The sequence below is a fragment of the Dipodomys merriami genome, unplaced genomic scaffold, assembly GCF_024711535.1.
Source record: "Dipodomys merriami isolate MVZ:Mamm:240054 unplaced genomic scaffold, mDipMer1.0.p SCAF_29, whole genome shotgun sequence".
Taxonomy (NCBI): Eukaryota; Metazoa; Chordata; class Mammalia; order Rodentia; family Heteromyidae; genus Dipodomys; species Dipodomys merriami.
Window position 1 is genome coordinate 15,184,140 of NW_027204381.1, and position 27,958 is coordinate 15,212,097.

At 44.3% G+C, this 27,958-nt stretch overlaps 1 protein-coding gene across 2 annotated transcripts; it reads right to left on the bottom strand.

Moving 5' to 3' along the window:
- Positions 1–506: 506 nt before the first annotated feature.
- Positions 507–25,581, bottom strand: Ppp2r1b (protein phosphatase 2 scaffold subunit Abeta). Of its 2 annotated transcripts, XM_070038414.1 has the most exons (15): positions 25,413–25,581; positions 24,639–24,729; positions 23,866–23,966; positions 20,282–20,514; positions 19,468–19,615; positions 17,375–17,530; positions 16,768–16,882; positions 16,042–16,112; positions 15,371–15,505; positions 13,664–13,837; positions 9,960–10,020; positions 3,567–3,721; positions 3,068–3,210; positions 2,453–2,544; positions 507–2,033 (listed from the first exon to the last, which is right to left on the bottom strand). In XM_070038414.1, the coding sequence occupies exons 1-15, from the start codon at positions 25,524–25,526 to the stop codon at positions 2,017–2,019; spliced, it is 1,806 nt and encodes a 601-aa protein (XP_069894515.1). In that variant the 5' UTR covers positions 25,527–25,581; the 3' UTR covers positions 507–2,016. The 2 variants fall into 2 exon arrangements, with proteins under 2 accessions (XP_069894515.1, XP_069894516.1); XM_070038415.1 differs by lacking the exon at positions 15,371–15,505 and having other exon boundaries at positions 25,413–25,554.
- Positions 25,582–27,958: the final 2,377 nt, after the last annotated feature.

Below are 27,958 nucleotides of genomic sequence, written 5' to 3' on the forward strand. Positions count from 1 at the left end.
AGACTCCTATCTCCAATAAACCACCAGAAAACCGGAAGTGGCGCTGTAGCTCAAGTGGTAGAGCGCTCGCCTTGAGCTGAAGAGCTGAGGGACAGCGCCCAGGCCCAGAGTTCAAGCCCCACGACCGACAAAAAAAAAAAAAAAAAAAAGTTTGAGACAGTAAAATGAAAATGTAGAAACTTTTTTTTTGCCAGTCCTGGGGCTTGAGCTCAGGACCTGGGCACTGTCCCTGAACCTCTTTGTGCTCAAGGCTAGTGCTGTACCACTTGAGCCACAGAGCCCCACTTCTAGTTTTTGAGTGGGTAAGTGTAGATAAGGGTCTCATGGGGACTCTTCTGCCCGGGCTGCCTCTGAACCACAGCTGTCAGCCTCCTGAGTCGCTAGGATGACAGGCATGAGCCACCTAACTACAGGCAATTTAAGTTTACGATGCAGGTTGATCATTTCTAATTTATATTTTGTTCTGTTTTTCTAAGGTAAAACAAAATTGAAAGCATTTACTCAAATTCAGGTTATATAATTGTTTAATAAGTTATATAGGTGTATTTGGACCTTCACAAAACAAAACAGAGCTTAGCTGATTTAAAAGAGGCAGTAAATGAAATGAATTCCAAAACCAAAACAGTAACTAACACCCAACTACAAAACAAGAAGCACTGAGAGAACTATACTATAGTAAGACCTCATTAACTAGAATTTGTTAGCCACACAGTTTGATTAGGTGAAAAACGCGTTTATTTGCAAGAAACATAAACTCTCATGAAATATAAATGCATATATTTCAAGGATTAAAAAGCACACTGTCTTCAAAAAAAAAGATGGGAGCTCTTAGAGACCCCCAGGGAAGCATGTGAAGTAACTGCAAGTAACTGCGTGGGAGCTGCATGTCTGCTGGCAAATGACACGCGAGTTTTAAAACTGGTGACGTGTATGAACAGGCTTCTTGCAGGCTATTCATTTGCTTCAGCGAATCCTTTAGCCCAACTTACTACCTTAAATTCCAGGAGGAATTAATGAGGTTTTACTGTAAAAGTAGAAAAGTAAACACTTCAAATAAGATTCCAGCATCACCCGTACCAAAAAATTAGCAACGAAACCTGAGTTGGAGCGTGACATCTGCACTGTGGGGGGCAGAGCCGGGCAGTCTGGGAAACCCACGAGGTGGGGTGGTGGGGTCCAACACTCATTCCAAAGACGAACTGCAGTCCTGCAGTTGTAGGACAGTACAACTACTGCACTGTAGGAGGACCACGGTGGAAGCTGCTCAGAAGGGAAGAGAGAATTTACGGCAGTCACAATGGCAAGCCATTGAAATGGTTAGGTGTCAACGTCACACATTAGCAGCAAGATACATCCAACACTTCAAGTTTCTCAATGTCATGATTACAGACGAAATCAAGCAAATACAAAGCAGATCAACCAACATGTTAACCCTGAGTTTCCACACTCCCCTTTCCTGTGAGACACTGGAGCAGCCCATCAGAACCCAGGAAAACGTGGTTTTCATTACAGTGACATCTCGATATATCCCCCAATAGAGAATTTATAAAATAAGTTATCCTAAACCATTTACATTTAACTTTGGAATGATGGAGAAGCTCACGCAGACCTATGTAAACAACAGGAGAATCACCCCGCTCCAAGTCTGCGTGCACACCCATCCAGACTTTGCTCTGGACGGGAAGCGGCTGGGGCTTGATCCAGAAGCAAGGAGGCAAGAGCCCAACAGTGCAGGAAAAATCTTTAAGAGACAATCACAAGCTGACTGTGCTATCAGGAATTAGGAAGTATCAGTCAATAGGAAATCCTGAAATAATTATCCCAACAAAGAGATGAATAAAAACAATCTCATTTCATCTTTAGAAAGTTACTGGAATTTGATTTCTTCTATGTTGTTGCCATTTGCTTGGAAGGGATCTTGAAGGTTTTCCATTTTTTTCTCCTCCCAGGTTAAGAACACACTGACTAGAAATCTGTGATAATTATTTAGTAAAGGCTTTTCCCTCCTGTTGTTCATTATGCCAACGCCAGAACTGGAAAATTCCAAACAAAATCAAGGTTAGTGGTACAGAAAGTTCAAGAATGCTGGATGAATTTTCAGCATCTAACAATGACCCAACAACATGAGAGCAAGACCTTCTCATCGTAGCCAATTTCTTTCTATGGCTGTGGTCTGTCCTTTCACTCTCCCAGGCTAATCATAAGGTAAATTTGAAAGACTAAGTCAAAGTCCAAACTGAAAACTGTTCCTACCAATGAGAATCATAACCCCACTCAGTCCTAGACAGGGAACCGAGAAAATGGCCTGTTCACCTAGGGCCGCGTGGAAGACCAAGAAAGTTCCAACCAAAGAGGGAGCTCGGCACCCCAAGCACTCGGCACCCTCGATGCTGCCAGTCACTTCAGCCTCCTCCTCCCCAAACCCCACTGACATGACGGCAGAAACACATACCGCTTATAGCTTCCTGTGCAAAGTACTTGACGTCCATGTCTTCATCCTGACCTAACTTCTGCAGCACCGGCTTCACTTCTCCCTGCAAAGCACTAACATGCAAAAGTAGTATCTGTGAAACAATCCAGTGAGCCCTGGGGTAATTTTTAAAGGTTAAAGTAAAAAACATTGTCTAATATTTAGGATCAGTAAAACTGGCTTCCTTCATCTATGCATATATAGAACGTACACAAAAGTCACAGTGCAAAGCCAGGTGCCGGTGGCTTACGCCTGTAATCCTAGCTACTCAAGAGGCTGAGACCTGAAGACTTCGGTTCAAGCCAGCCAGGGCAGGAAAAGCTGTGAAATGCCTATCTCCAATAAACCACCAGAAAACCGGAAGTGGCGCTGTGGCTCTAGTGGTAGAGCCCTAGCCTTGAGCTGAAGAGCTGAGGGACAGTGCTCAGGCCCAGAGTTCAAGCCCCATGACCGACCAAAATGATAGCTAAATTATTTTCTTTAGAGAAGTCCATATTTTAGGTAAAGTAACAGTCAATGAGCTTCGTTTAAGCCATTATTCCCGACTACAAGGTGTTAAAATATACTTTTAAAATAAAAATAAGACTGCAATCTTACTTAGCATCTAGAATTGGTCCAATCTTTTGGAGTGATTTGGCTACATTGAAACGAACATTTGCCACTTGGTCTCCTGCCATTTTTAAGACGATGGGCAGCATTTGCTTGGTAGTTATCTCCCGACCACAGGCTTCTGCCAGTGCCTAGAAAATAAACATGGTGGCACATTTAAAAGAAAAAAATCCAAAATTGAGTGAGACAAATAATAACATTTCTGACAAGAAACTGTTTCTAGCATGAGGCACACAAGGACAAAAGGCCAGAAAACTCCACCAGGACTCACACTACATAGCAGCTTCTCAACCACTACCACCCAATTTTAGCAGGAATTTAAAAATCAGCCTTTTCTCTCACCTCCTAAATTGTCCACATTAATCCATATAGTACATATATCCAAAACAGAAGTTAGTACATTCAAACAGAAATACAGACATGTAAATGATACCCTTATTATTGCTTTAATGCCCAAACTTATCAAGAACAGGGATATAATACTCACATTAATGCAGAACAGAGTGGTCATCCTATGCAAGTAATTGGGGTCATTCGCCATTACTAACACTTTAGGAACGATGGTATTTTGGGCCCATTCTGTACCAAACTTCTGAACTAATTTCATGAGGTTATTGGTAGCTGCTTCCCGGATGGCATACACTGCAGAAGGAAGTCAAGAACACCTTATATGACTGACTTTATCAGCGCAACCACATTGCATTTGCTTACACTGACATCAAATATGGGCCAAAACAAAACCTCTGTGAACATGCCCCTTGCTACAACTCATACTGATTAGCTCTCATTACTTTCAAAATGTGTATGTCAAGGAAAGAGATACCAAGAGCTCATTTGTACACATACTCAAATATTACCAAATACAAGTGCTTAAGAGGTATTATGTGTTACAGAAAGAAAACACCCATACCATGACTCTTTTTTTGTAAAAGTTACTGTAAAGGTGAAATACAGAGTGGTTACGGTTATATAAGTCAGGTAAAGAATAAAGAGTTTGGACAAAGTCACCCCTTCCTCCACGCTCCCTCAGCCATAACTTTTTTATCAGAGGATTAAAAACGAAGGCACTCCAAGAAGTCCCGTAGAGTAAGACTGGTGATAGTGAAGTTTGGCAGTGCGGGCTGAGGAGCGTAGGGACGAGGGACCGGGGAGGTGAGGAAGCTGAGGGGGAGACGCGCTGTAGGGGGCGCTGAGATTAGAATTATGGAGGGCGTGTGTTAGTGGAGAGAAGAGGGGAAGAAAAAGAAATGTTCCCAAGTCATAAAGGAAAATGCGAGCCGGGCGCTGGTGGCTCACGCCTGTAATCCTAGCTACTCAGGAGGCTGAGATCTGAGGATCACGGTTCAAAGCCAGCCCGGGCAGGAGATACTGTGAGACTCCTATCTCCAATAAATCACCAGAAAACCGGAAGTGGCGCTGTAGCTCAAGTGGTAGAGCGCTCGCCTTGAGCTGAAGAGCTGAGGGACAGCACCCAGGCCCAGACTTCAAGCCCCACGACCGACAAAAAAAAAAAAATAAAAAAAAAAATAAAGGAAAATGCGAGAAACCTTGTGACGTAGAGGTTACAGTTATAGTAGGCTGGACCACAAGGCATTTTGAAAGCTACAGTTAGACTTGATAAGAAAAGCCATGATGAGTCAGATGAATTTTTTAAAGCAAGCTTGTAACATGATATCCAGTGAGTATTTTAGATTATTATACCACTGGTACGACTGGTAACTAAATCCAGTATTTTTGGACTCAATAACTCAGTATTCTTGGTATCTAAGTGGCAGGTGTGTCAAAGAGAATAGCTGAGAGAAGAATTCAACACACACATAAGCCAGGCACCAGTGGCTCATGCCTATAATCCTAGCTAAGGCTGAAATCTGAGGATCAAGTTCAAAGTCAGCCCAAGCAGGAAAGTCTATGAGACTCTTATCCCCAATTAAGCACCCAAAAAACGGAAGTGAAGGTGCAGTTCAAATGGCAGAGTGCTAGCCTTGAGCACAAAAGCTCAGAGACAGCACTCAGGCTCTGAGTTTAAGCCCCAGTCCCAGCATATGCATGCATGCATGCATGCATGCATGAACACACGTGCACGCGCACACACACACACACACACAAATAAAATCTAAGACCAACTTGTTCCTTTTGCATTGAAAATGTTTAGGTACTAAGATAGCAGATGTCTTCTGTAAACAAACACCTACCTAAATATCTAGTAATTCTACACAAAATGGTTATAAATACCAATCATAAAGGTCTAAGCTACTATCCTCTCAAAATACGTTGCTACATCATCTCTAACAAAATCAGGCCTTTATCACATCATTCTGCAGACCCAGAAAGACCCAAAATTTGGACAGAGGTGACAAGTCAAGGGTGGTAGGTGCTGCAGCTCCAATGCTCAAGGAAGGGCAGAAATGCCACCCAAATAGGGCCCCAATCACAGCAACCTAAATGAGCTGTTAGACCAGAAATAGCCAACTTTGCCAGCCCATAGAACCTTCAGAGCACTAACATTAAGAACGAGTAAAACAGCTAAGACCAGTAACTATACAATTTACTATCAATTCTGACAAGAACAAAATCTCCAGAAGCCACCGATCTCCATCGGGAATGCCCGAAAGCATTCTCCAAGCAGTGAGCTGTGCAAGCCCCCCATCACAGCATGACAGCCCAAACCCGCCTACGCGCTTCCCTCCACGGTGGAGCTACCCAGAGCATCTGTGTGTTTCCTCTAATTAATGTGCTTTAATATGCCCAAGTCTTTTCTCACCATAATGTCATTCTGATAGGAAGGGATCCCATTGCCAGAGGAACCAGAGTCTGAGCACGCACACGCTCAGCCTGGACCAAGACCTTAACTGCACTCATCTCCACAGTTGGCCAGATGCCTACTATGTTCTTGGCTCCTCTCAATTCTGTTGTCAGAAGAATGCAAACCATCCCACAGTTCTGCCTGTTTTCTCTCCCTGTTTCGTCTGTCTGCCTGTGTCTCCCACACGCGTGTGCATTCTCTCCCGTTCTCCTCCCCCCACCCCCAGGTCAGACTAAGCAGTAAAGGGTTCTTTAAATGTCTCTCTACGCTCCTCAACCTTTACTTTGATTCTTTTTTTCTTCTGCAAAAAGGAAATCCCCAGGCTAGTGATAAAATTCAGTGGCAGAGTACTTGCCTAGTGTGGGATAAGCTTCCGCCTTCCGAGTCCTGGCTCTTCACTCTCCATGACCTTCCCTCTCTCCTAGTGCTGGGGAGTCAAACCTCAGGCACTTAGTGTGCTACACCAGCATTCTAGCACTGAGCTATAATCAACCTTAAAGCTGGCCCCTCTGATCAAAAAAATGTCCACTCAACCACACAAACATCCGTAAGTCAGTCTTTCTCTGGAGTTTTTTTTAACAATATTGCTTTTTTTTTTTTTTGTCGGTTATGAGGCTTGAACTCAGGACCTGGGTGCTGTCTGTGAGTTCTTTTGCTCAAGGCTAGCTCTCTAACTAGTTTGAGCCGTAGCGCCACTTCTGGTTTTCTGGTGGTTCATTGAAGATAAGAGTCTAATGGACTTTCCTTAGAACATCAATCCTCAGATCTCAACCTCCTGAGTAACTAGGATTACAGGCATGAGCCACCAGCATCCAGCCTACAATATTCTTGTTTTATTTTATTTTATTGTAAAGGTGATATACAGAGGGGTTACAGTTATAGCTCAGTTACCAGGAAAAAAAAAATGTTTCAAAATGTAACTCATCAGGGGCTGGGAAGGTGGCTCAGTGGTAGAGCACTTGCCTTGCATGCCTGAGGCCCTGGGTTCAATTCCTCAGCACCACATAAGCAAAAAGAAAAATGCCGCCGGGCGCTGGTGGCTCACGCCTGTAATCCTAGCTACTCAGGAGGCTGAGATCTGAGGATCGCGGTTCAAAGCCAGCCCGGGCAAGAAAGACCGTGAGACTCCTATCTCCAATAAACCACCAGAAAACCGGAAGTGGCGCTGTAGCTCAAGTGGTAGAGCGCTCACCTTGAGCTGAAGAGCTGAGGGACAGCGCCCAGGCCCAGAGTTCAAGCCCCACGACCGACAAAAAAAAAAAAAAAAAAAAGAAAAATGCCAGAAGTGGCGCTGTGGCTCAAGTGGTAGAGCGCTAGCCTTGAGCTGAAGAGCTGAGGGACAGCGCCCAGGCCCAGAGTTCAGGCCCCACGACCAGACCCAAAAAAACCCAACAAAAACAAAATAGTTTTATATATATATATATATATATATATATATATATATATATATATATATAAACTCATCAGTGATCAGTACATAACACTTTCCTAAAATGTAAAAGCAGCATTTTGTCATGTTATAAAGCACACTAAAAACACTGAATAAAATGCAAAAGCAAAGCAACAGAAAACCCTTGTGAGTCACAGAACAACTGCAGAATTCCCCATTTTTAGAATCAAAGAATGCGATCCACCCCCACTTTAGTATACTGCTTCAGCAAACAAGGATCAGAGAAAAATAACAAATGAAAAGCAAGCCTAGATAAAATGAGCATCAGGAATTAAATTCTTTAAATTCTTAGTGGAACAGAAGAACTTTAAAACTGCTTTAAGCCAGGCACTGGTGGTTCACGCCTGTAACCCTAGTTAACTGAGGAGGCTGAGGTCCAAGAATCAAGGTTCAAAACCAATCTACACAGACAAATCTGAAAAAGTCTTATCTCCAATTAACTAGCAAAAAAGCTGCACATGCAGGTTTGGCTCAAATGGTAGAATACCAGCCTCAATGGAAAAAGCTAACCAACAGCATAAGGTCCTAAGTTCAAGCCCTGAAACTGGCCAGAACAACAACAAAAAAAAGTCCTGCCTTAATCCAGCGTCAATTCAAGTACAGAATGATCTGTTATGACATTCCCATTATCAATAAATATTTATCAGAAATACATTAATTTTAAACACCCTTTAAAGGAAAGTTTTTCCTGTAATTTAAAATATTTGTTATCTGACTCCTCCCAAATATCCAACCGTAAGTATGTACAGAAGAAATATACAGAGATGCATCCAGTTTTGTTTTGCATCCAGTTTTTTTTTTGGTCGGTCGTGGGGCTTGAACTCTGGGCTTGGGCGCTGTCCCTGCACTCTCCAGCTCAAGGCGTGTGCTCTACTACTTAAGCCACAGTGCCACTTCTGGTTTCTAGTGGTTTATTAGAGATAAGAGTCTCACGTGGACTTTCCTGCCTTGGCAGGCTTTGAACCGTGATCCTCAGATCTCAGGTTCCTGAGGAGCTAGGATTACAGGCCTGAGCCACTGGCACCCAGCTGCATCCAGTTCTTAAATGCAGCATATCCAGAGATACATCAGGTGCTTAGATACAGCATATACAGAGATGTATCCAGTGCTCAGATAGATACAGCATATACAGAGATACATCCAGTGTTCAGATACAGCACATACAGAGATGCATCCAGTACTCAGATACAGCTTTTACAGAATATTGTGGAACTCAGACAGGACCCACGAAAACATGGAACCAAAGCACAGACAACAGTGTCACATGACACCTCAAAGGCACTCAATGGAACAGGTCTAAGGTCACACTGAAGCTGCCAAGTCTGGATCTGGGATCTGGCATAAAGAGTACATCTCTACCCACTTCTGTCTGGCAAGCAGGAGGACATACACACATGCATCTATCTGAACCTCACCCAGAAAAGTCACATGCTCCTTGCTGTGGTCCTACCCGATGCGTCCCGAGTGCACACTCTACTAATACCATGGCAGCATCAGTCAGAAATAAGCAGTCAGCCTTCCATTCACCAAAACTGGGAACAGCAGCCCTGTCTACCAGGACATGCCTGTTGTCTCCCACTCTTAAGAATCATAAATCTCCATCTAACATACTCCATCTATGGTTCACCTCAAAACGCCAAGCAGCTATTTCTGTGTGTGTGTGCAGGTATGTCAGTACTGGGCTTGAACTCAAGGCCTAGGCGCTGTCCTTTAGCTTTCTCACTCAGGGCTGGTGCTCTACCGCTTGAGCCACAACTTTACTACAAGCTTTTTAGTGGTTAATTGGAGATCCGCATCTCACCACTGTCGTCCTGCCTGAGTTGGCTTCAAACCTAGATCCCTAGATCTCAGCCTCCAGAGTGGCTAGGATTACTGGCACCCAGCTTTAAGTAAGCACTCAGGCTTTTCCTCCAATCAGCCTGGTCAGATGAATCTGAAAGACTCCAATTAAACAGCAGTTGTATCAAGACTTTCATCTACTACAATCCCTTCTCAACCCTGACACCAATGGCAAGCTTAAGATCCTAACATAAAAGAGTAAGAGCCAGACACGGCGGCTCAGGCCTTACTCAAGCCTCGATGGAAGGTGGAGACTGGGAGATAGTTGTACAAGGCCAGCCCAGGAGTGTGCGTGTACACGACTCTCCCAAGCAAAGGCTGAGCACAACAGCAGCTAACTTGCCAGTCAACCCACTGACAAAAGGAAGCATCTTAGTACAGGCCAGCCTGGGCATGAAGTGGTAAACCTATCTCAAAAATAACCAAACAAAATTGGGTTGGCAGTGGTACAATGCCTGATTAGGAAGCACAGGCTCTGAGTTCAGACCCCAGCACCAGCAAAAGGAAAAAAAGTACATAGCAAAAGAGACAGGAAGAGAGAGTAATAGCATAAGTAAGAAAGAGGGCAAAGAAACCACTTACTGGAGAAAACAGATTTATAAAATATAAACTATGGGAAATCTGTAGTCAAACAAAGCTATGTGGAATTTACTCAAAGCATCACTGCACTGTAAAGGCGAAACATACAGCGTTACCAGAATTCCGTCCTAAAAGGAAAAGGATGAACATGGTGGGACCCTGGCGAAACCCTGGGCTTCCCGCTGTAATCTATTATGTCATCTACTCACCATGGTCCACAAGCCAGGCCATACATAAAGAATTCAGCTTTTCATCAAAAAATTCCACACCCTATGGATACAGAACATTCCATTAATACACATCTCAAAAGGTCAGAGACCAAGATTCTCTACTTACATTACACAAAGATTACCTGAAGACTAATAAACATTGGCTTACAATCACACTGAATTCATGAAACAGCCAGAAAAGGAGTACTATGGGATTTACAAACTGTAAATCCATTTTACTGGAGAGAAATCATGAAGGACCTAGCACCGTGGCACATGCCTATAATCCAAGCACTCAGGAAGCTGAAGCAGGAAGAATGAAAGTTGTGGCCTATATGGGATATATTGAGATATATACCAAGACTCTGTCTCCAAAATAAACAAACAACGAAACAATAAAATCCCTCCTCCTGTGTGACTAATATTAGCTAATTTTAATAAAAAGAAAAGACACAAAGAAAAGCTCAAGTAAGATGGCATAGGCCTAGCTAAGTAGAATAGGGCAGTCAGAAGTCAGACACACACTGCAAGAGAGTAGGAAAATACAATGCAAACTGTATGCCAAACAAACGTGGTAAACAATGAATTACCAAGGAAAATATCTGTCAATAAATTACCAGTTGTCGTCTCTTTTTGGTTAGTATCATTAACAAATCCTTACGGATAAAGCAACTGACATCAAGATGTCCCTGACTGCCGGGCACTGGTGGCTCACGCCTGTAATCCTAGCCACTCCGGAGGCTAAGATCTGAGGATCAAGGTTCAAAGCCAGCCCGGGCAGGAAAGTCCACGTGAGACTCTTACCTCCAATAAACCTAGAAAACCAGAAGTGGCGCTGTGGCTTAAGTGGTAGAGCACTCGCCTTGAGCTGAAGAGCACAAGGACAGCACCTAAGTCCAGAGTTCAAGCCCCACAACCAACCAAAAAAAAAAAAAAAATGTCCCTGACTGAAGGTGGGCATTAGTGACTCACACCTGTAATCCTAGCTACTCAGGAGGCTGAGCAGCTAGGCTGAGATTGGGAGGATTGTGGTTCAAAGCCAGCCTAGGCAGACAAATCTGAAAGATTCTATATTCTATTAAATAGGAAAAAGCAGGATTGGCAGTGTAGTTCAAGTGGTAAAGGCCAGGTAAGCAAGCAAGCTGAGTGGTAGTGCAAGACCCAGAGTTCAAGCCCCAGAACTAGCGCGCGCGCGCACGCGCACACGCGCACACGCGCACACACACACACACACACACACACACACAAGGAAGAAAAGGAGGGAGGGAAGGAGGGAGGGAGGAAGACAATTATGTGGACACACACACGACCCAGAGTTCAAGCCCCAGAACTAGCACGCACGTGCACACACACACACTCACACTCACATGGAAGAGAGGGAGGGAGGGAGGAAGACAATTATGTGGATACACACACACACACACACACACAACTGAAGAGGATTTGGGAGACAACAGGAGAAATTAGCGGAGGAAGGGAGGAAGGGAGGCACCAGCTGACAGGGCGAGGGCTCCAGTGTGAAGCCACACCCAGCTTCTCAGGGACGACTTGTGCCAGCTGGTGGGCACTGTGATCCGTACTGTCCTGGCTCCTTCCTTCTGAGGTCTAATATTTAATCTTTTAATTCTCTGAAGTCTATAAAAGTTCCTGACCACTGATGAAGTACTTTAAATAGATGAAAGATAAGGTTTCAGATGATCAGGTTTTGGCAGAAACGTAAGACTATTACATCTGTTCTCAAAGATCTCTTCATTTCAGGGTGAAGATTTTCCTTCTTGATTTCTATGTTTTAACTGTGTATTTACTCATATTTACTCATGTTTACTGGTCAACTGGCTAAATTATTCAAAATCTTGACGTATTAAGGAAAGTGAAAATACATAAGACAAAATGTGTCTGTAATTATTACATGTCACCCCTCCCAGGAATAAGCCAAAGCCTGGATTCCATACTGCTGGGTGTAGTGAGACCTGGGAGACCTCCAGGTGGAGACAGAGCAGAGGGTGAAGAAATGGTATTTGGGGTTGGAGGCATGGCTCAGGTGGTAGAATGCCAGCCAATGAGAAGAAGTGTAAGATACTAAAAAACAAAAAATAAAAAAAGAACTCGTGCTGGAATTCACTTCCCAGACAGCTGTTTCGGTCTTCAGCAACCCATCAGCCACGGCTGCTTTCCACCCCACAGAACGATCCTAGAGAGTCACAGCCCTGGGAGTGACAATGGGAAGGGTGACTAGATGATTTCTCCTGACTCTCAAATATGCTAACCACTTTGGCAACTATTCTGAAGAACAGAACACTTCGAATTCTATACAACATAATGCTGCAGACATCCACAAGATACATGTTCATGAACTAAAGGGACCGAAATCACTGATATAAATCCACTGGTCAGAGCAGGGCCAAGGGAGGGATACAAACTGGAGTCCTGTCAACTCTAACTGACATATGAGCTTTCTCATAAATACTCCTGTATTCTTTTATTCAACAATCAACAAAGGCCAATTAATCAGGCTTTGTAGCAGCCACTAGAAATGAAACACCGAACAGTCCCTGCCCATGAAGTAATCACTAGTCAACTCTCCTCAATATACAGTAAGAGTATAGTGCTTTCGTTACAATGAACTTTCATACTGACTACATCGTAACAGTTAACAGCACGCTACCAGCAAGAATAAGGACCTATGGCCAGTCACAGTGGCTCACGCCTGTAATTCTAACTACTCAGGAGGCTGAGATCTGAGGATCATGGTTCAAAGCCAGCCTGGGCAGGAAAGTCCATGTGAGACTCTTATCTCTAATAAACCACCAGAAAACTGGAAGTGGCGCTGTGGCTCAAGCGGTAGAGCGCACGCCTTGAGCTGAAGAGTGCAGGGACAGAGCCCAGGCCCAGAGTTCAAGCCCCACAACCGACCAAAAAAAAAAAAAAAAGAAAAAGAATAAGGACCTATGAAACTTTTAGATCATCTAATGGAAAGGAAAGAAAGCAACAAATGTGACTATAAAATTTAGCTTTGAGATGTTAAGCATAGGAAGTGGTGCTGTGGCCCAAGTGGTAGAGCGCTAGTTAAACTGCTGAAGAGCTCAGGGATAGAGCCAGGCCCAGAGTTCAAAACCTCCTCCCCCCACCCAAAAAAAAAAAAAAGAAAAAAGGAAAAATTTTAAACATAATGGTTTCAGAATAAAACTAATAACAACAGACAATATGATAAAAAAATGTGGACTTGGCCAAAATAATTGAATTACAAGCTTATCTACATAGGTTATTCCTCAACTCGCATCAGAATTCAGGAAAAAGTAGTTTTTAAGGACATTTTGCTTACAATATAGGTAACCAAAGATGCTTCCGAGAACAAAAATCAAATTTAATTTATCTTGAAACCATACTTCATTTTCTTTTTTATAAATTAGTCCTTTGGCTTCAAATATTACAAGATTTATGATATAGATACCATACCAAGAAATTCATCATATTATACGTGACTTTGATTATGGTGGCAGTAAAATGAAATGTGTTTATAGCTATAATACTTTCCTAACACCAGTTAATGCTCTAATGAAAATAAAAGCCATCCGGTAAGTAACATAGAAAAGCTTGCTTTCACACATCTAAGTAAAGTCATAAGACTTTTGGGGCTTCTACTTGCCATGGTTAAATCTCCATTATCTGCACTACCCTTTAGTTTCAAGAGCACCTATACTCACCAGCTGGCCCGCAAGCAGTGGCATATACTCAATGATGGCCAGCCGGACCCTCCACTTGGCATCTTCAGCCAGTTCCACAATGGCAGGAAGGAGAGATTGAGAGAGCTGACGGATCCCGATCACTTCATTGACACAATCCAAATTAGAGATGATATTCAAACGAACTTCAGGACACTATAAATAAACAATTCCATAAAGATCATACATAAATAATGGCTCACGCCTGTAATCCTAGCTACTTAGGAGGCTGAGATCTAAGGATCAAAGTTCAAAGCCAGCCTGAGCAGGAAAGTCCGTGAAACTCTTACCTCCAATTAACCACCAGAAAACTGAAAGTGGTGTTGTAGCTCAAGTAGTAGAGTGCTAGTCTTGAGCTGAAGAGCTCAGGGACAGCGCCCAGGCCCAGAGTTCAAGCCCCACAACCAACAACAACAAAAAAAATCATGCCAAATATTCTTCTGTCATAAGATTAAAGAGTGCTATAAAATGCCAAGAGCCAGTGGTTCATGCCTATAATCCTACCTATTCAGGAGGCTGAGACCTCAGGATCACTGTTGAAAGCCAGCCCCGGCAGAAAAGTCCATGAGACACTTATCTCCAATAAACCACAAGAAAACTGGAAGTAGTGCTATGGCTCAAGTGACAGAGCGCTTGCCTTGAGCTGAAGAGCTCAGGGACAGCACCAAGGGGCCCAGAGTTCAAGCCCCATGACCAACCCCAAAAAAGTGCTATAAAGCACTGATAGGTAGGAAAAAAAGGGGGATATAACTGGTATATATGACTGGTGTGTATGGGTATATGACACATACAAACCAAGTACAGCTTACAAAATAGTAAATACTGAGTACATATAACCTCTGGAACCCTATCAGGTACATCTGCTATCTGCCACGGCTTATAAATCTCGGGCAGGTTATTTTATCTCACTGTGCCTCGGCTTCTTCATCTGAAAAATGGGAATAATAAGATCTACCTCATTAAACCGTTGTGAGGATTTCATTTCACAATACACAGGAAGAACTTAAAACCATGCTCAGCACATATCTTTCAAGAAATATTAGCTATTATTATAATTTTGATACTCTTATCTAAGCTTAAATAAAAGATAATTTTTTAACAGTGACTCATGCCTATTACTTTTGCTAAATGGGAGGCTGAGATTAGGAGAATCATGGTTCAAGGCCAGGCCAGGCAGAAAAGTTCCTGAGACCCCTTTCTCAACAGAAAGCTGGTCCCAGTAGCATCTGCCAGTTATGAAGCCTAATCATGAAGCCTAAAGTAGGCAGATCAAGGCCTACGCATATGTCTGGGCATGAAGTGGGATCCTATCTCGAAAATAACCAGCACAAACAAGGGATGGAAGCAGGGCCCAGCAGTAAGAGCACCTGCTGACAAGCAGAAGACTTGAGTTCAAGACCCCAGCACCACTAAACAAATAAAATATAAATACTTTCTAAGCAAAGATATACTGGGTCTAAAGAAAACATAAAGCAGAACCCAAGCAGGAAGATGGATACACATTTTTAGGTTTGTGATCCTTATATCCATTTTCTGGGGAACTTTTACCTCATACCCAGGAGAGTCTAAAACTTCACGCTATGGTTTTTAAACCCATTTCCATGTTTCAGTCCTACTTTAGTGAAACTCCAAGCCAAAAATCACTTTAAATCAAGGACTATAAAGGCAATAGAATATATAACCACTCACCTCATCCTTTAACTGAGCTAAAAAAAGAGGTAGAAGATGTTCAATGGTATTCTCTTTACCCAGAATAGTAGACAATCCCATAATTACAGAAGCTAGAGCTGATTTGACATGTTGATTGGTATCAGATACTAACTCCTAAAATAAAACAAAAAATTAAGACTTTTTTTCTTTTGCAAGACTACAAAAGGCTTCATACATCTCCTATGGCACTGAGAGCCAGCACTACTTCATGAGAGACATCTGTTAGATCTGACAGGCAGAAGTATCAAAGAGCACCTTATAAGAATAATAGTAATGTGAACCCATAAGCAATAAAAAAAAAAAAAAAAAATTTAAAACATCTGCCTTAATTATTCCATGTCCACCTTAAACTCCAAGAACTTTAAGGAAAAAAAAAAACTGAATATTCACCTTCATATAGTGAAGAGTAAAAAAGTAAATTGAGGGGCTGAGAAGGTGGCTCAGTGGTAGAATGCTTGCCTTGCATGCATGAGGCCCTGGGTTTGACTCCTCAGCACTACATAAGCAAAAAAAGCCAGAAGTGATGCTGTGGCTCTAGTGGTAGAGCGCTAGCCTTGAGCTGAAGAGCTGAGGGACAGCGCCCAGGCCCAGAGTTCAGGCCCCACAACCAGCAAAACAAAACAAAACAAGTAAATTGAAGTTGCATTTACCTTTATATAGGGTAGAATTTGATTCATTATTATGGTCTCTCTACCTTCATTGGGCAAGTTCTCACAAAGTTCTGAAAGAGATAAACAGAAAAATTAGTGTTTTCATAGAACCATTTACACATAACCAAATAAGTACCCTACGCTTTTCAACTATTACAAGTTAAAGCAAATCGTATGTCTAAAACCAACCAAGGTCTTTGGGCCCTTGCATACTAACTATGCCAATCTAGCCTGTAAATAAGCTTTTGGAACCAAGACAAAATGGCTGTTAAGTCTGTAAAGGAGCAGCTTTATATGCCCCTATGACATTTTCATACTCTGAAGCATCTCTATTAACTGAAACACATTCTAAGATTTTAAAAAGAGCCGTGGATATTAAAAAAAAAAAAAAAAAATACCAGTGGCTCAGACCTGAAATACTAGTTACTCGGGAGGCTGAGGGCTGAGGACCTAGGCTCAGCTCAAAGCCAGCCTGTGAAGACAACTCGAAGACTCATGCCAACCCAGGCAGAGAGACTCTGAGAGACTCTCATGTCCAATTAACCAGCAAAAAGCCAAAAGTGGAGGTCTGACTCAAGTGGCAGAATACCAGTCTTGAACAAAACAATCAAGGAAAAGCACAAGGCCCTGAGTTCAATCCCCAATACCAGCACACACACAGAAAGCACCAAGATGACTGACAAAAACTGAATAACAAAGATTACAACATGAATTTAATTCCAGAACCTTTCACTTTATGGGCAGCAGCTGCTCGGACTTCAGCTTCACAGTCTTTAAGTAAGTTCTGAAAAGCTGGGATGAGGTCATTTAGGGTGATTTTAGGACCCACAGCTTTCTGGAGCTAAAAAAAAAAGAGTTGTATACAATTTTTAAGTATATTGTTACAACATTTTCCATTCAAAAGAATCCAGACACTCCACATACAACAGAAATATGAGTGTTTTCTCTGGAGGTTTTCTTATTTAATACTTAGAAATGCCAATATAGGTCAGGCATCAATGGTTCATGCCTATAATTAATTCTAGCTCCTCAGGAGACTGAAATTGAAGTATAAAGGTTCAAAGCCAACCAAAATAGACAAAGGCTTGAGACTGTTATCTACAATTAACCAGCAAAAAGCCAGAACTGAAGGTATGGTTCACCAGCTGTGAGCAGAAAACACTGAGCAAGGGAACGATGCCTAGATCTCAAGCCTCAGTAATGCCACATGCTCATGCTTTCCCTCTCGCTCTCTTGTTCTCTCTCTCTCTCTTGTTCTCTCTCTCTCTCTCTCTCTCTCTCTCTCACACACACACACACACACACACACACACAGCCAATGCACTAATTTTACCTCTGAAAATTTGTCTGCTACCATATAGCGAACTCGCCAAGATTTATCTTCCGCTGCTTGCCTAAGTGTAGGCATGACCAAGGCCTCCAGGTCATCTTGAGGGAGTAACTGGGCAATACTGACACAGGCTTCCACAGCCAGGAGGCGCACTGAATCCTAAAGGAACACACAGAGTTCTATGTGACATGAAGCAGTGCTGCTATAGGTGTCGCTTCAGAAAAAGAACAAACAAAACACCACGTGTAATTTCACGTCTTTATGTCTGAAAATGGCTGATTAGCTTGCTCCCTTCACCAAGAATGGCATGTGAAAACCAAAAGAAACGAAGGTGTTATAGGAAGAACAGCAGATAACCTTGGCTGGAATTTTTACTAAGGAAAATGAAAGGCAAAAAGTGTCAAAGAGAACATATGTATGATCTATCTAAAGCCTAGTTATAGTAGAAAATGTAGGAAATGGAAATTACACTTACAGAAGTGATTTAGAACCGATCAAAGCAGAGAAAAGAGGCAAGGCCCATCACTTTGCAAGCTCAGTTTTCAAACTACTCAGCTCACAGTGGCAGTCAGAGGAGTATAGGCAGGAGACAGATTTGGAAAGAAATTCACAAAGCAAATAAAAAATCTGTAACCAAAAAAAAAGAAAAGAGGGGATGGGAATGTGGCTTCGTGGTAGAGTGCTTGCCTAGCATGAAGTCCTGAGTTTGATTCCTCAGTACCACTTAAACAGAAAAAGCTGTTAAGTGGCGCTGTGGCTCAAGTTGTAGAGCTCTAGCCTTGAGCACAGAGAGACTCTAGGACAGTGCCCAGGCCCTGAGTTCAAGCCCCAAGACCAGCCAAAACAAACAAACAAACAAAAAAGTTGAGTCTAAATGCTAGAGCAAAAGACAGAGAGAGAGAGAGAGAGAGAGAGAGAGAGAGAGAGAGAGAGAGAGAGAGAGAGAGAGAGAGAGAGAGAGAGAAAGACATTAAGGGGATAAATGAACTCACACACAAAGTGCCAAATGACAATTTGACATCTCGTGCTCTTTTACCAATGGAAATATGCAAATAAAACTCAATCAGATTGGGGAGGTGGGGAGGAAAGGGATGAGAGGGGAAAACAAACGAGGAGGTAACAATGTTCGATAGGAATTGTACTCATTACATTAGTCATGTAACTGTAACCCTCTGTACAGTATTTTTACAATTAAAAACAAAAAAAAAACTCAATCAGAAATTAGGAGTTGAGAATGTAGACTTGTTAATCATAGACATATAAGTAGAATATGAAACCCTGTCAATATATAAGCAGCAGGAAAAATGAGGCAAAAAGAATGCATGAACATAGGTACACCAGACACACGATCAAGAAAGATGACAGCGACTCTAGCTCTCCAAAACAGAAATTTGAAAAACTATAAATTTGCGATAACCGACTGCCTGCTCAACACATTCCTTCCTCCTATCCAAAGGAACAGGCAAAAAAGGCAGAACTAGGTTTTTGGCTATCCTACAGATGTTGTAGATTTTTTTTAGTGAGATCAAATCAAAGAACTATCACTCTCTTCCAAAGCTCTGCATTTCCTCCCCCGTTCCTCTTTCCAGAATCTTCTCAGTCTTAGCAGTGCTCAAGTCAAAACTCTAGATCTTGATTCCTCTTCCCCTAGTCTAATCTAACAGTGCTAAATGGTTTTGGCTCTGGCTCCAAACCACGCAGATCCCTCTCCATCTTCACTATTACCACCTGAATTCACATCCATCATTTCTTCCTTGCTTACTCTAAATCTCCTAACTGGTCTTCTGTTGTCTATCCGTATCTCTTATCCAAAAATGTAAATCATACCATACCACTTCTCTGCTCAAAAATCTAGATGTAGTTTCAATGAGTCCAGAAAAGAATATCTAAAACTCTATACTATGGCTTAAAGATTTGGCCCCATGTGCCTTCCTTTCCAATGGTCTGGTTAAGAAAGAAACCTACGGACACTAAGGTGAGTCATACCAGACCAGGTTTTTGCTCATTTTGCAAAGTGGATCCTGCCATAAGAACCAAACCCCTGCCAAAAAGATGTTTATAATATATCTGTAGCTCTTAAATATGAGTTGATTTACCTGTTCATCTGAAGCTAGATTAGTGAACAGTGGAACAATCTCAGTTTTCACACTTTCTAATTCCAGAACTTTTGCAAATTCACCCAATTTGGAAGCCGCGGCACGCCGTACCATTGGCGTGTCATCCGAGCACAGGGAATGGAAGTGCCTGCAGCAGACAATAAGGAAGGTATTTCCTGTCATTGCTAAGGGTTACAGATGCCCAACACACACACACACACACACACACACACACACACACACACACACACACACACACACACACACACACACACACACACACACACACACACACACACACACACACACACACACACACACACACAGTGTAGTCTCCCCTTACAAACATCAGTGATTAAGTTTCTACACATAAAAGCAACAAAAATAAAACACTGGCATATTCAGCTGCATGACTTTTGTTTTGTTTTTTTGTTTTTTGTTTTTTTTTTTTTTGGTCGGTCGTGGGGCTTGAACTCTGGGCCTGGGCGCTGTCCCTCAGCTCTTCAGCTCAAGGCGAGCGCTCTACCACTTGAGCTACAGCGCCACTTCCGGTTTTCTGGTGGTTTATTGGAGATAGGAGTCTCACGGTCTTTCTTGCCCGGGCTGGCTTTGAACCGCGATCCTCAGATCTCAGCCTCCTGAGTAGCTAGGATTACAGGCGTGAGCCACCAGCGCCCGGCCTTTGTTTTGTTTTTTACAATGGCATCAACCCGACTATTCTACTTTGGACCACTCACTGGTAATAGAGTAGTATGTAAACTGTCAACTGTGAGCCCACAACAGCCCCAAATGCTAAAAACGTATTATATCTTACTGTCTAATTTCTGCCCTGACAGCATCTGAAGCTCTGGGATAGCAAACACTGAACAAGCCACACGCAGATGTGCGAGAGGTGAACCAGTCCCCACTTGCGAGGCGTTTCACCAGAGGCACAAAATGGGCTTCCAGAGCAATGGGCGTGTGCTCCTGGGAGATCTGCCTCAGGGACTCCACAGCCTTGTCTCGAACCACGGTCTCTTCCACAGTAGCCAGACTTTCCAAAGGAGGCTGGACATCAAAAAGGAAAAGCAGAGAAGAAAACTTAGTAAATCTGGTTAGATGCAGACTGTCACCTTTAATGAAACTGAAGGGAAGTCAGTGGGACATAAAGCCAGAATGTGAGCTACTTCGTACCAAATGGTTACTCTGAGTTCACGCGGTGATAACATATGGTACAGTCACCCTGAAGACACGACTTCTGTGGAAAAGCCAAGATCCCATGTCCCAGATGGCAATTCCCAGATGGCGTCTACTAATGACACCGTGGAAGAGACTTGACACAATATTATTACTGGAAGCTAAATCACTAAGTTTAAATGATACATAGCCAGACTCGGGAAGGATATGTCTTTCCTTAAGACTAAGCACAGAAATATGACCCCCATCAGGTACTGCAATCACACAATGACATCCTGTCAGGCCGCTGAACCTACATCCTTTTGAGCACCAGCCTAGAGGTCCTAGAGGTTAAACCAATACTGTCTACCTGGAGATTAAAGTGACCCTGCCTACTAGGTCTAAGCCATCCAATTATCCAACCTCTAAATGGCCAATATCGCCCATATGCAGAAGGCTCTGACAGAAAAACCAAGTGAAGAGTATAGAGAAGGTAGGAGACCAGTTTGCTGTTTTAGAAGAAGAGTACAAAGGGATTGGTGTCCAGAGAAGGTTCAGCAATGAACATGACATGGCCCACTAGAAAGTGAAAATCAGGCTGGTTCTCTGAAGCTCTGCTTTTTTGGGTTTGTATTTAGCCCAAGTACATTCAGCACATGCTAAACTATGAAGATTAGAGCAAATTCTCCACCTGGAGAATTTGATCTAACAACTCAAAGGAAAGATGTGTACCCACGTAACAAGGCATTTCAAAAATATTTGCTACATAAAGCTCAAAAGTCCTCAGCTTTCATAAAGAGTATTTCAAAAGCTTATTGAAAATATACTGTTGGGGCTGGGAAGGTGGCTCAGTGGTAGAGTGCTTGCTTCACATGTATGAGGCCGTGGGTTCGATTCCTAAGCACCACATAAGCAGAAAAAGCCAGAAGTGGCGCTGTGGCTCAAGTGGTAGAATGCTAGCCTTGAGCTGAAGAGCTGAAGGACAGTGCCCAGGCCCAGAGTTCAGGCCTCACGACCGACAAAAAAAAAGATACTGCCTTGCCTGGCATGTCTCAAGTGATAGGTGCTTGCCTAGCAAATGCGAAGCCCTGACTTTAAACCCCAAAACCACCAAAAGAAAAAAGAAGGAAGATACCACCTGGCTCTTACTTGTTGAGGTCTTTCACCACGTGTCCTCTGCCAACAGTGACTTCCTCTCATGCAATACCAGCCTAGGGGTCTATCACTACAAGACTAAAAGACTCCAGAGAACCTTGTTTGGAACTCGGCTCCCTCTCCAAGTCCTTTTCTTATGGACCTTTGATCACTATAGTAGTTTTGATTCCAGCAAGTTTCATGTTTCCAAGACTATGAAGCTCCTTCTTCCAATAAATGATCTGCTGTACCACAGCAGATAAAACACAGGAAAAGGTTCCTTGAGGAGTTTAACTGGAGGAAATAACAGTCAACCAAGGCAACAATTAGTTGGTGACTAACACTTTGTAAAGAAAAAGAACAGAAAGAGGTGATAGGAAGTGGCAGGCTATTTCAAGTTGAATGATTAGGGAAAGTCAATCAGAGATGAGTTGAAGTTGTTTGCAGACAGAGTCAGACACAGGAAGCTCAAAACAGCATCTCATTAGAGATAAAGGTTAAAGGTCAGACTTAAGGAAACAATGAACCTGGCTTATTCAAAGAACAGAAAGAAGGAAGTAGAGCTACGGCTCAAGTGGTAGAGTGCTAACCTAGCGCAAAAAAACTCAAGGGACAGCACCCAGACCCTGAGTTCAAGTCTCAGGACTGGCACAAAGAAAAGAAAGAAGACCAATACGAAGAGTGAAGCACCAAAAAGGCACATGATACCAGGTAAGCTCAAAGAGGCATGTTACAGTAAGGTTTGTAAATTACAGAGTCTAATTTTTTATAATCCACAGCAGTGATCCACAGGACTAGAAGAGATACTGTACGTCAACTACAGATGCTCCTAACTTCCAATGGAATTACATCCAATAGACTCATCATAACTTAGCAATACAATAGATGAAAAATACAGTGAAACCCAACCTATCAGCCATCAGTCTGGCCACAGAGAGCCATGGACAGTACTGGTTTACACCTATGATCACGTGCCTGTCCAGGGGCAGCCAGCTAGGCTGCACATAACAGTATTCTCCTTGGGAGTATTTTTACCGGAGTCCCAGCAAAGATCAAAATTCAAAATTGAAATACAGTTCCAACTGAATGTGCAACATTTTTTGCACCAATGTAAAGTCAAAAGCTCCTAAGTCAAGCCATCACTAACATTTATAGTTAAGAAGTTACTATAGTAATCTAAATGAAAGATCATGGTACTTCAGGGAGGAGGGAAGGGACTATCATAAAATATATGTAGCATCTGGAGGTGTTTCTCACAGATTAGATGTGGAGAAGGAATGAAAAAGACTGTAGAGATAGGGATGCTGCTCAGTGGTATAGTGCTTGCTTACCATGGGTGAGGCCCTGGGTTCACTACTTAACACAACCAAGGGGGAAAAAAAATACATTCTGGGTTTTAGCCTCTGTAACTGAGTGGATGGTGATAAACTAAAAGAAGCATATAGGAGGGGGAGAGGGGGAGTTGAGTTCTGCTTTAGGTATATTATATTTGAAGTACATGTTTTAATCCAGATAGATAAATCATATAGACACACATATCAATCTCTATAAACTAATTGGTATCTATCCATAAAAATCCTCTGGAGTGCTATACAATGGTTGGAGGTTGAGTTAGAAATCGTGAGAGCCAGTATCAGGGAGAAAATTTAAAACACTAAGCATACAGATCATTTAAAGTGCTATAATAAAACAAAATTTCCTTGTCCAACTGCTAAGCTCCAGGTCATCCTTTAAAATCTAATTCAGGTATCATCTCCCACACACACACACGCTAGATTGGAGCTGCAGGACCAGCATATACATACACACACACACACACACACACACACGCGCGTGCTAGATGAAAATCAAAACGTCCTGCTTCAGAGGGAAAAATTTTTAAATAATCAGGTATTTTCCTTCCCATCTCTGAACTATTATGTGTACAGTACAGAAACAGAGAAAAGTTCTTTAAGTCAGCCAGGAAAAGAAATACTCAAATGTCTACATTGTTTTTTTTCTCACTAATTAACATGACTAACAAAGATCTGCAAAAAAAAGGCTGAAGTACACAGTACACCTCCTATACTATAAAGCTCTCAAGGCGGTAGGCAGTAGCTAAGTACTCACCAGCAGACAGTGGGCATAATCAGGACCTCCCACCAGGCCTGTGAAGTTCCCCAGTTGCTCAGCAAGAGCTAACAACACTTCATCTTCGTCATAAATTGTATCTAGAAAGGAGAATCAGCAGGTATTCATCAACCCTGAGTGGAACCCTCAATCAGAAGTAGGACTAGATTATGAGATGGTCCAGCCACAATCCTAACCATCTTCCCTCTCATTAGCCTATCTGAATAAATCTGTTTTACACTATTAGTAAGACTCATACTGTCAAACCAATTTAACTCCTAGCCAAATGGTTAATGTTTGAATCTATCTAGCCTTAACATTACTACATATATTTGTTCTGTTTCCATTGTTCAACTTAGTACCTAATGATACTGTAGGTAACAAACTTTAGCAAACAATGTTTTGAAAGTCACTGGGAAACAGAATGTCCATTTCCTTTTTTGCTTTTTGTGGAGGCACTAGGATTTGAGCTCAGGGCCTTGAACTTACTGGCCAAGCACTTATTACACGAGCCATGCTTCCACATGCTTTAGATCATTTTTACGGATAGTGTCTCTTTTCATGCCCAGCTAGGCCTAGGACCTCAATCTTCCTGGTCTTCTTATACAGCTGGGATTATAGTAGTGCCTCACACTGACCAGCTCATTAACTGAGATGTAATCTAGTTAACTTTTTGCCCCAGATATCCTCAAACTTCGATCCTCATGAAACCCATCTTCCTTGTAGTAGCTGGGATTACAGCCACTATATATAGTTTAAACAAAGACATATACCTGTAAGGAATGGCAGCAATTCAGTTCGGGTCCTTTCTACTCCAAGTGCTAGAGCAATTGTTGACAATTTCTTAATACTGTTCAGACGGAGCTTTAAAAAAAAAGAAAAAACATGGGGGGGGGGTAAAGAAACGGCTGCAATTAAGATCAAAGGGCAAAAAAGGTATACAAAGGAGGGTAACCTTTCGTTTAGATTTCATGCATAAGGAAACTCTGGAGTAACTCATCAGGGAAGAGATCTGGAAGGGCCGGGAAAGAAAGGAATGAATGACATCCCCGGGGCACTGAGAAACTGTGTGAAGGAGAGTGCAGTGTCGGTGAGGAGCAGGCGACCGGATTCACCGAGAAACGTTCCCAGGACGCTGACACACCGGGCAGCCCCGCTCCGCCTCTCTCCACGCCGGGAGGAGGGAAGAGGCATTCCCCGCACGCAGGGCCCCGCGGCCACCTGCGGCCGAGGCGCCGCCGCCGCTCCGCCGGCGCCCCGCAGCCTGCGCCCGCCCCCCGACACCGCGGGACGGGGCGGCGCGGCGCGGGAGGCACCGCGGAGGCGGGAAGCCGGCCTCCGCAGCGCCCCGGGGGCAGCCGGCGCCGGGGGCCCGGGCAGGGCGCTGGCCGCCGCAGCCCCCCGCGGGACCGGCCGCCCTTCCTGCCTCCCCAGCCAGCCCCGGGGAGAGCCCGGCCCTCGGCTCCCTCGCCCTCCCCCTCACGGCCTCCCCCCCTCCCGCCACCAGCCCCGCGGGGCCCGGCCGCTCTCCGGCCCCTCTTCCGTACCTGCACGTCTTCATTGCGGAGCTCGTCGATTAAAACCGCGATGGGGTACAGCGAGTCGTCTCCATCTCCGCCGGCGGACCCCGGGCCGGTCCCAGGCCCCGCTGCGCCCGCCATGTTCTTTCTCCTCCGGCTCGTCGCCGTCGCCCGCCCCGCGCCAGGGCCCCGCCCCACTCCAGGGCCCCGCCCCACTCCAGGGCCCCGCCCCACCCCTGAGCCCCGCCCCACGCCAGGGCCCCGCCCCACTCCAGGGCCCCGCCCCACGCCAGGGCCCCGCCCCACCCCTGGGCCCCGCCCCACCCCTGGGCCCCGCCCCACGCCAGGGCCCCGCCCCGCGCCCAGGGCCTGCCCCAAGCCCCGCCCCGCGCCAGGGCCCCGCCCCGCAACCAGGGCTTGCCCGAGGCCCCGCCCCGAGCCTGGGCCCCGCCCCACACCAAGGCCCCGCCCCGCGCCCTGACTCCGCCCCACACCAAGGCCCCGCCCCGCCCCCGAACCCCGCCCCTCCAGGCAGGCAGCCCTAGGGTTCCCGCACGAGCTAGGCGAAGTTGCAGAGGTCAGGTCCCTCTTCTGATGGTGGACACTTCCGCCGGACCCCCATTGTAGTTGAAGGTGTGAACCCCAGAAGAACGATGGGCTGAGGAAGCGAATGGAACCCTTCTGTCCCTTCCCCAGCCGAAAGAAACAGGGGCAGGGATTCATCCTGGCCGTGGTGGCCAGAGGGAGCCAGGGACCCGAGTGACACGGGCGGCGGCGTCGCGGGACTCGGCGGGGTTGGGGCGGGGCCGGAGGCGCGGAGGGAAAGGGCTGGGCCTCTCCGCCCGCGTGCTGGCCCCGGGCCCGCGGGGGCCGGCCCTCTCCCCGGGGTATCCAGCCTCTCCGCCCCCAGCCCCTCCACCCCTTCCTCCGGCCTGCGCGAGAGAAAACGCGCCGTGCCGTCCAAACTCCCCAGTCAATGTTGTTTCCCACGTGCAAGCTGTTGGAGCCATGCTGCTCTCTTGTTTTCGTGTTTCCTTTCAGTTTGGTACTGGAACGGTGCCTTCTGTTGTATTTTCTTCCTCCCATTTTTTAGCTCTTTAGCATGCAAGAAGTACAACAATCAAGCAAAACCAGGACAAGCTTTAATGCTTCCAAACTGGGCCGGGGCGGCTACTTTCCTGTAAAAGAAAGCCTGGACTGGCCTCTCTCGACCTTCAAGAGGGCCCCAGGCCTGGAGCTCTTCTAAAAGTTCTAGTTTCATATGTAACTTTCCCAATCATCTTTAGCTGCACAAAGGTGCTCCAATTCAACATGTCAACTTATAAGTACAAAACGTTCTGAATGAAAAGGTTTTACTTACACTTCTTAAGCAGCATAAAATAACTACAACGGCCCTGCCTTGTTTGTTCTGGACAAGCAAGTTAGAAAGATAACTGCACGTGATGATGGAAAGCTTTAAAATATCTTTAGGTGTCTGTTTTTTAAGACTACAAAGTTATCAATAAATGCAATTAGGAGATACATACTTTTTCAAAAAAGCATGAGATTCCTGGCAGTATACACACTAGACAGAGCCTTTGACAGTAAAACTTAATAAATCAATAGTTAGAATCAATAGAACCAACAGTTGTCTTCACATTAGGTACATGGGTATATTCTCTAGGGTTTTAATCTGGCTTTCATTTCAGTAAACTTTTAGATCTGAATAAGCATATTCTGGATTTTGACAAGTACTTTAAATCAGTTTTTTCAAAAAGTGAATTTAGTACCTACAGTTGCATGTGTTTCCGTGCTATCTATCCTGGGATAGTAATAAAAGAACAGAGTTGGATTGAAAATGAAACAGAGAGAGAGAGAGAGAGAGAGAGAGAGAGAGAGAGAGAGAGAGAGAGAGAGAGAGAGAGAGAGAGAGAGAGAGAGAGAGAGAGAGAGAGAGAGAGAACTCGAGACCAGGCAGGATTGTTAAAGTCTGTAATCCTAACTAATTGGGAGGCAGAAATCAGGAGGATCAAAGTTGGAGATCAGCTAACAGAAAATTCTCAAGACCTCCCCTCCCTCCCTTCCCTCCTTCCCTCCTTCCCTCCCTGCCTCACTCTCTCTCTCTCTCTCTCTCTCTCCTCTCCCTCTCTCCCTCTTTCTCTCTCTCCCTCTCCCTCTCTCTCTCTCTCCCTCTCTCTCTCTCTCTCCCTCTCTCTCTCTCTTTTGCCAGTAGTGGAGCCTGAACTCTGGGCCTGGGTGCTGTCCCTCAGCTCTTCATCTCAAGGCTAGCACTCTACCACTTGAGCCAGCTTTTTCTGCTTATGTGGTGCTGAGGAATCGAACCCAGGGCTTCATGCATGCAAGGCAAGCAAGCACTCTACCACTGAGCCACCTTCCCAGCCCAAGACCTCACCTTAAACAATAAAATGCTGAATGTGGTGCTTCATACTGGTCATCCCAGTAGGATCAAATCCTACAAAGGAGGTTCACAGGGAAGAGAAGGGAAGGCGAGGGGAGGAGAGGGGAGGAGAGGGGAAGGGAAGGAAAAAAGCAAAAGGGAAAGGGAAAGGAAAGGAAGAGAAGGGGAAACAGAA

Bases quoted from the DNA above. Each gene is read 5' to 3' on its own strand.
- Ppp2r1b (XM_070038414.1), bottom strand. From the start codon at position 25,526: ATGGCGGGCGCAGCGGGGCCTGGGACCGGCCCGGGGTCCGCCGGCGGA. The intron at 24,730-25,412 runs GTACGGAAGAGG...TTTTTTTTAAAG, and splicing joins TCCGCAATGAAGACGTGCAG to CTCCGTCTGAACAGTATTAA. The intron at 20,515-23,865 runs GTGAGTACTTAG...TTTGATGTCCAG, and splicing joins ATTATGCCCACTGTCTGCTG to CCTCCTTTGGAAAGTCTGGC.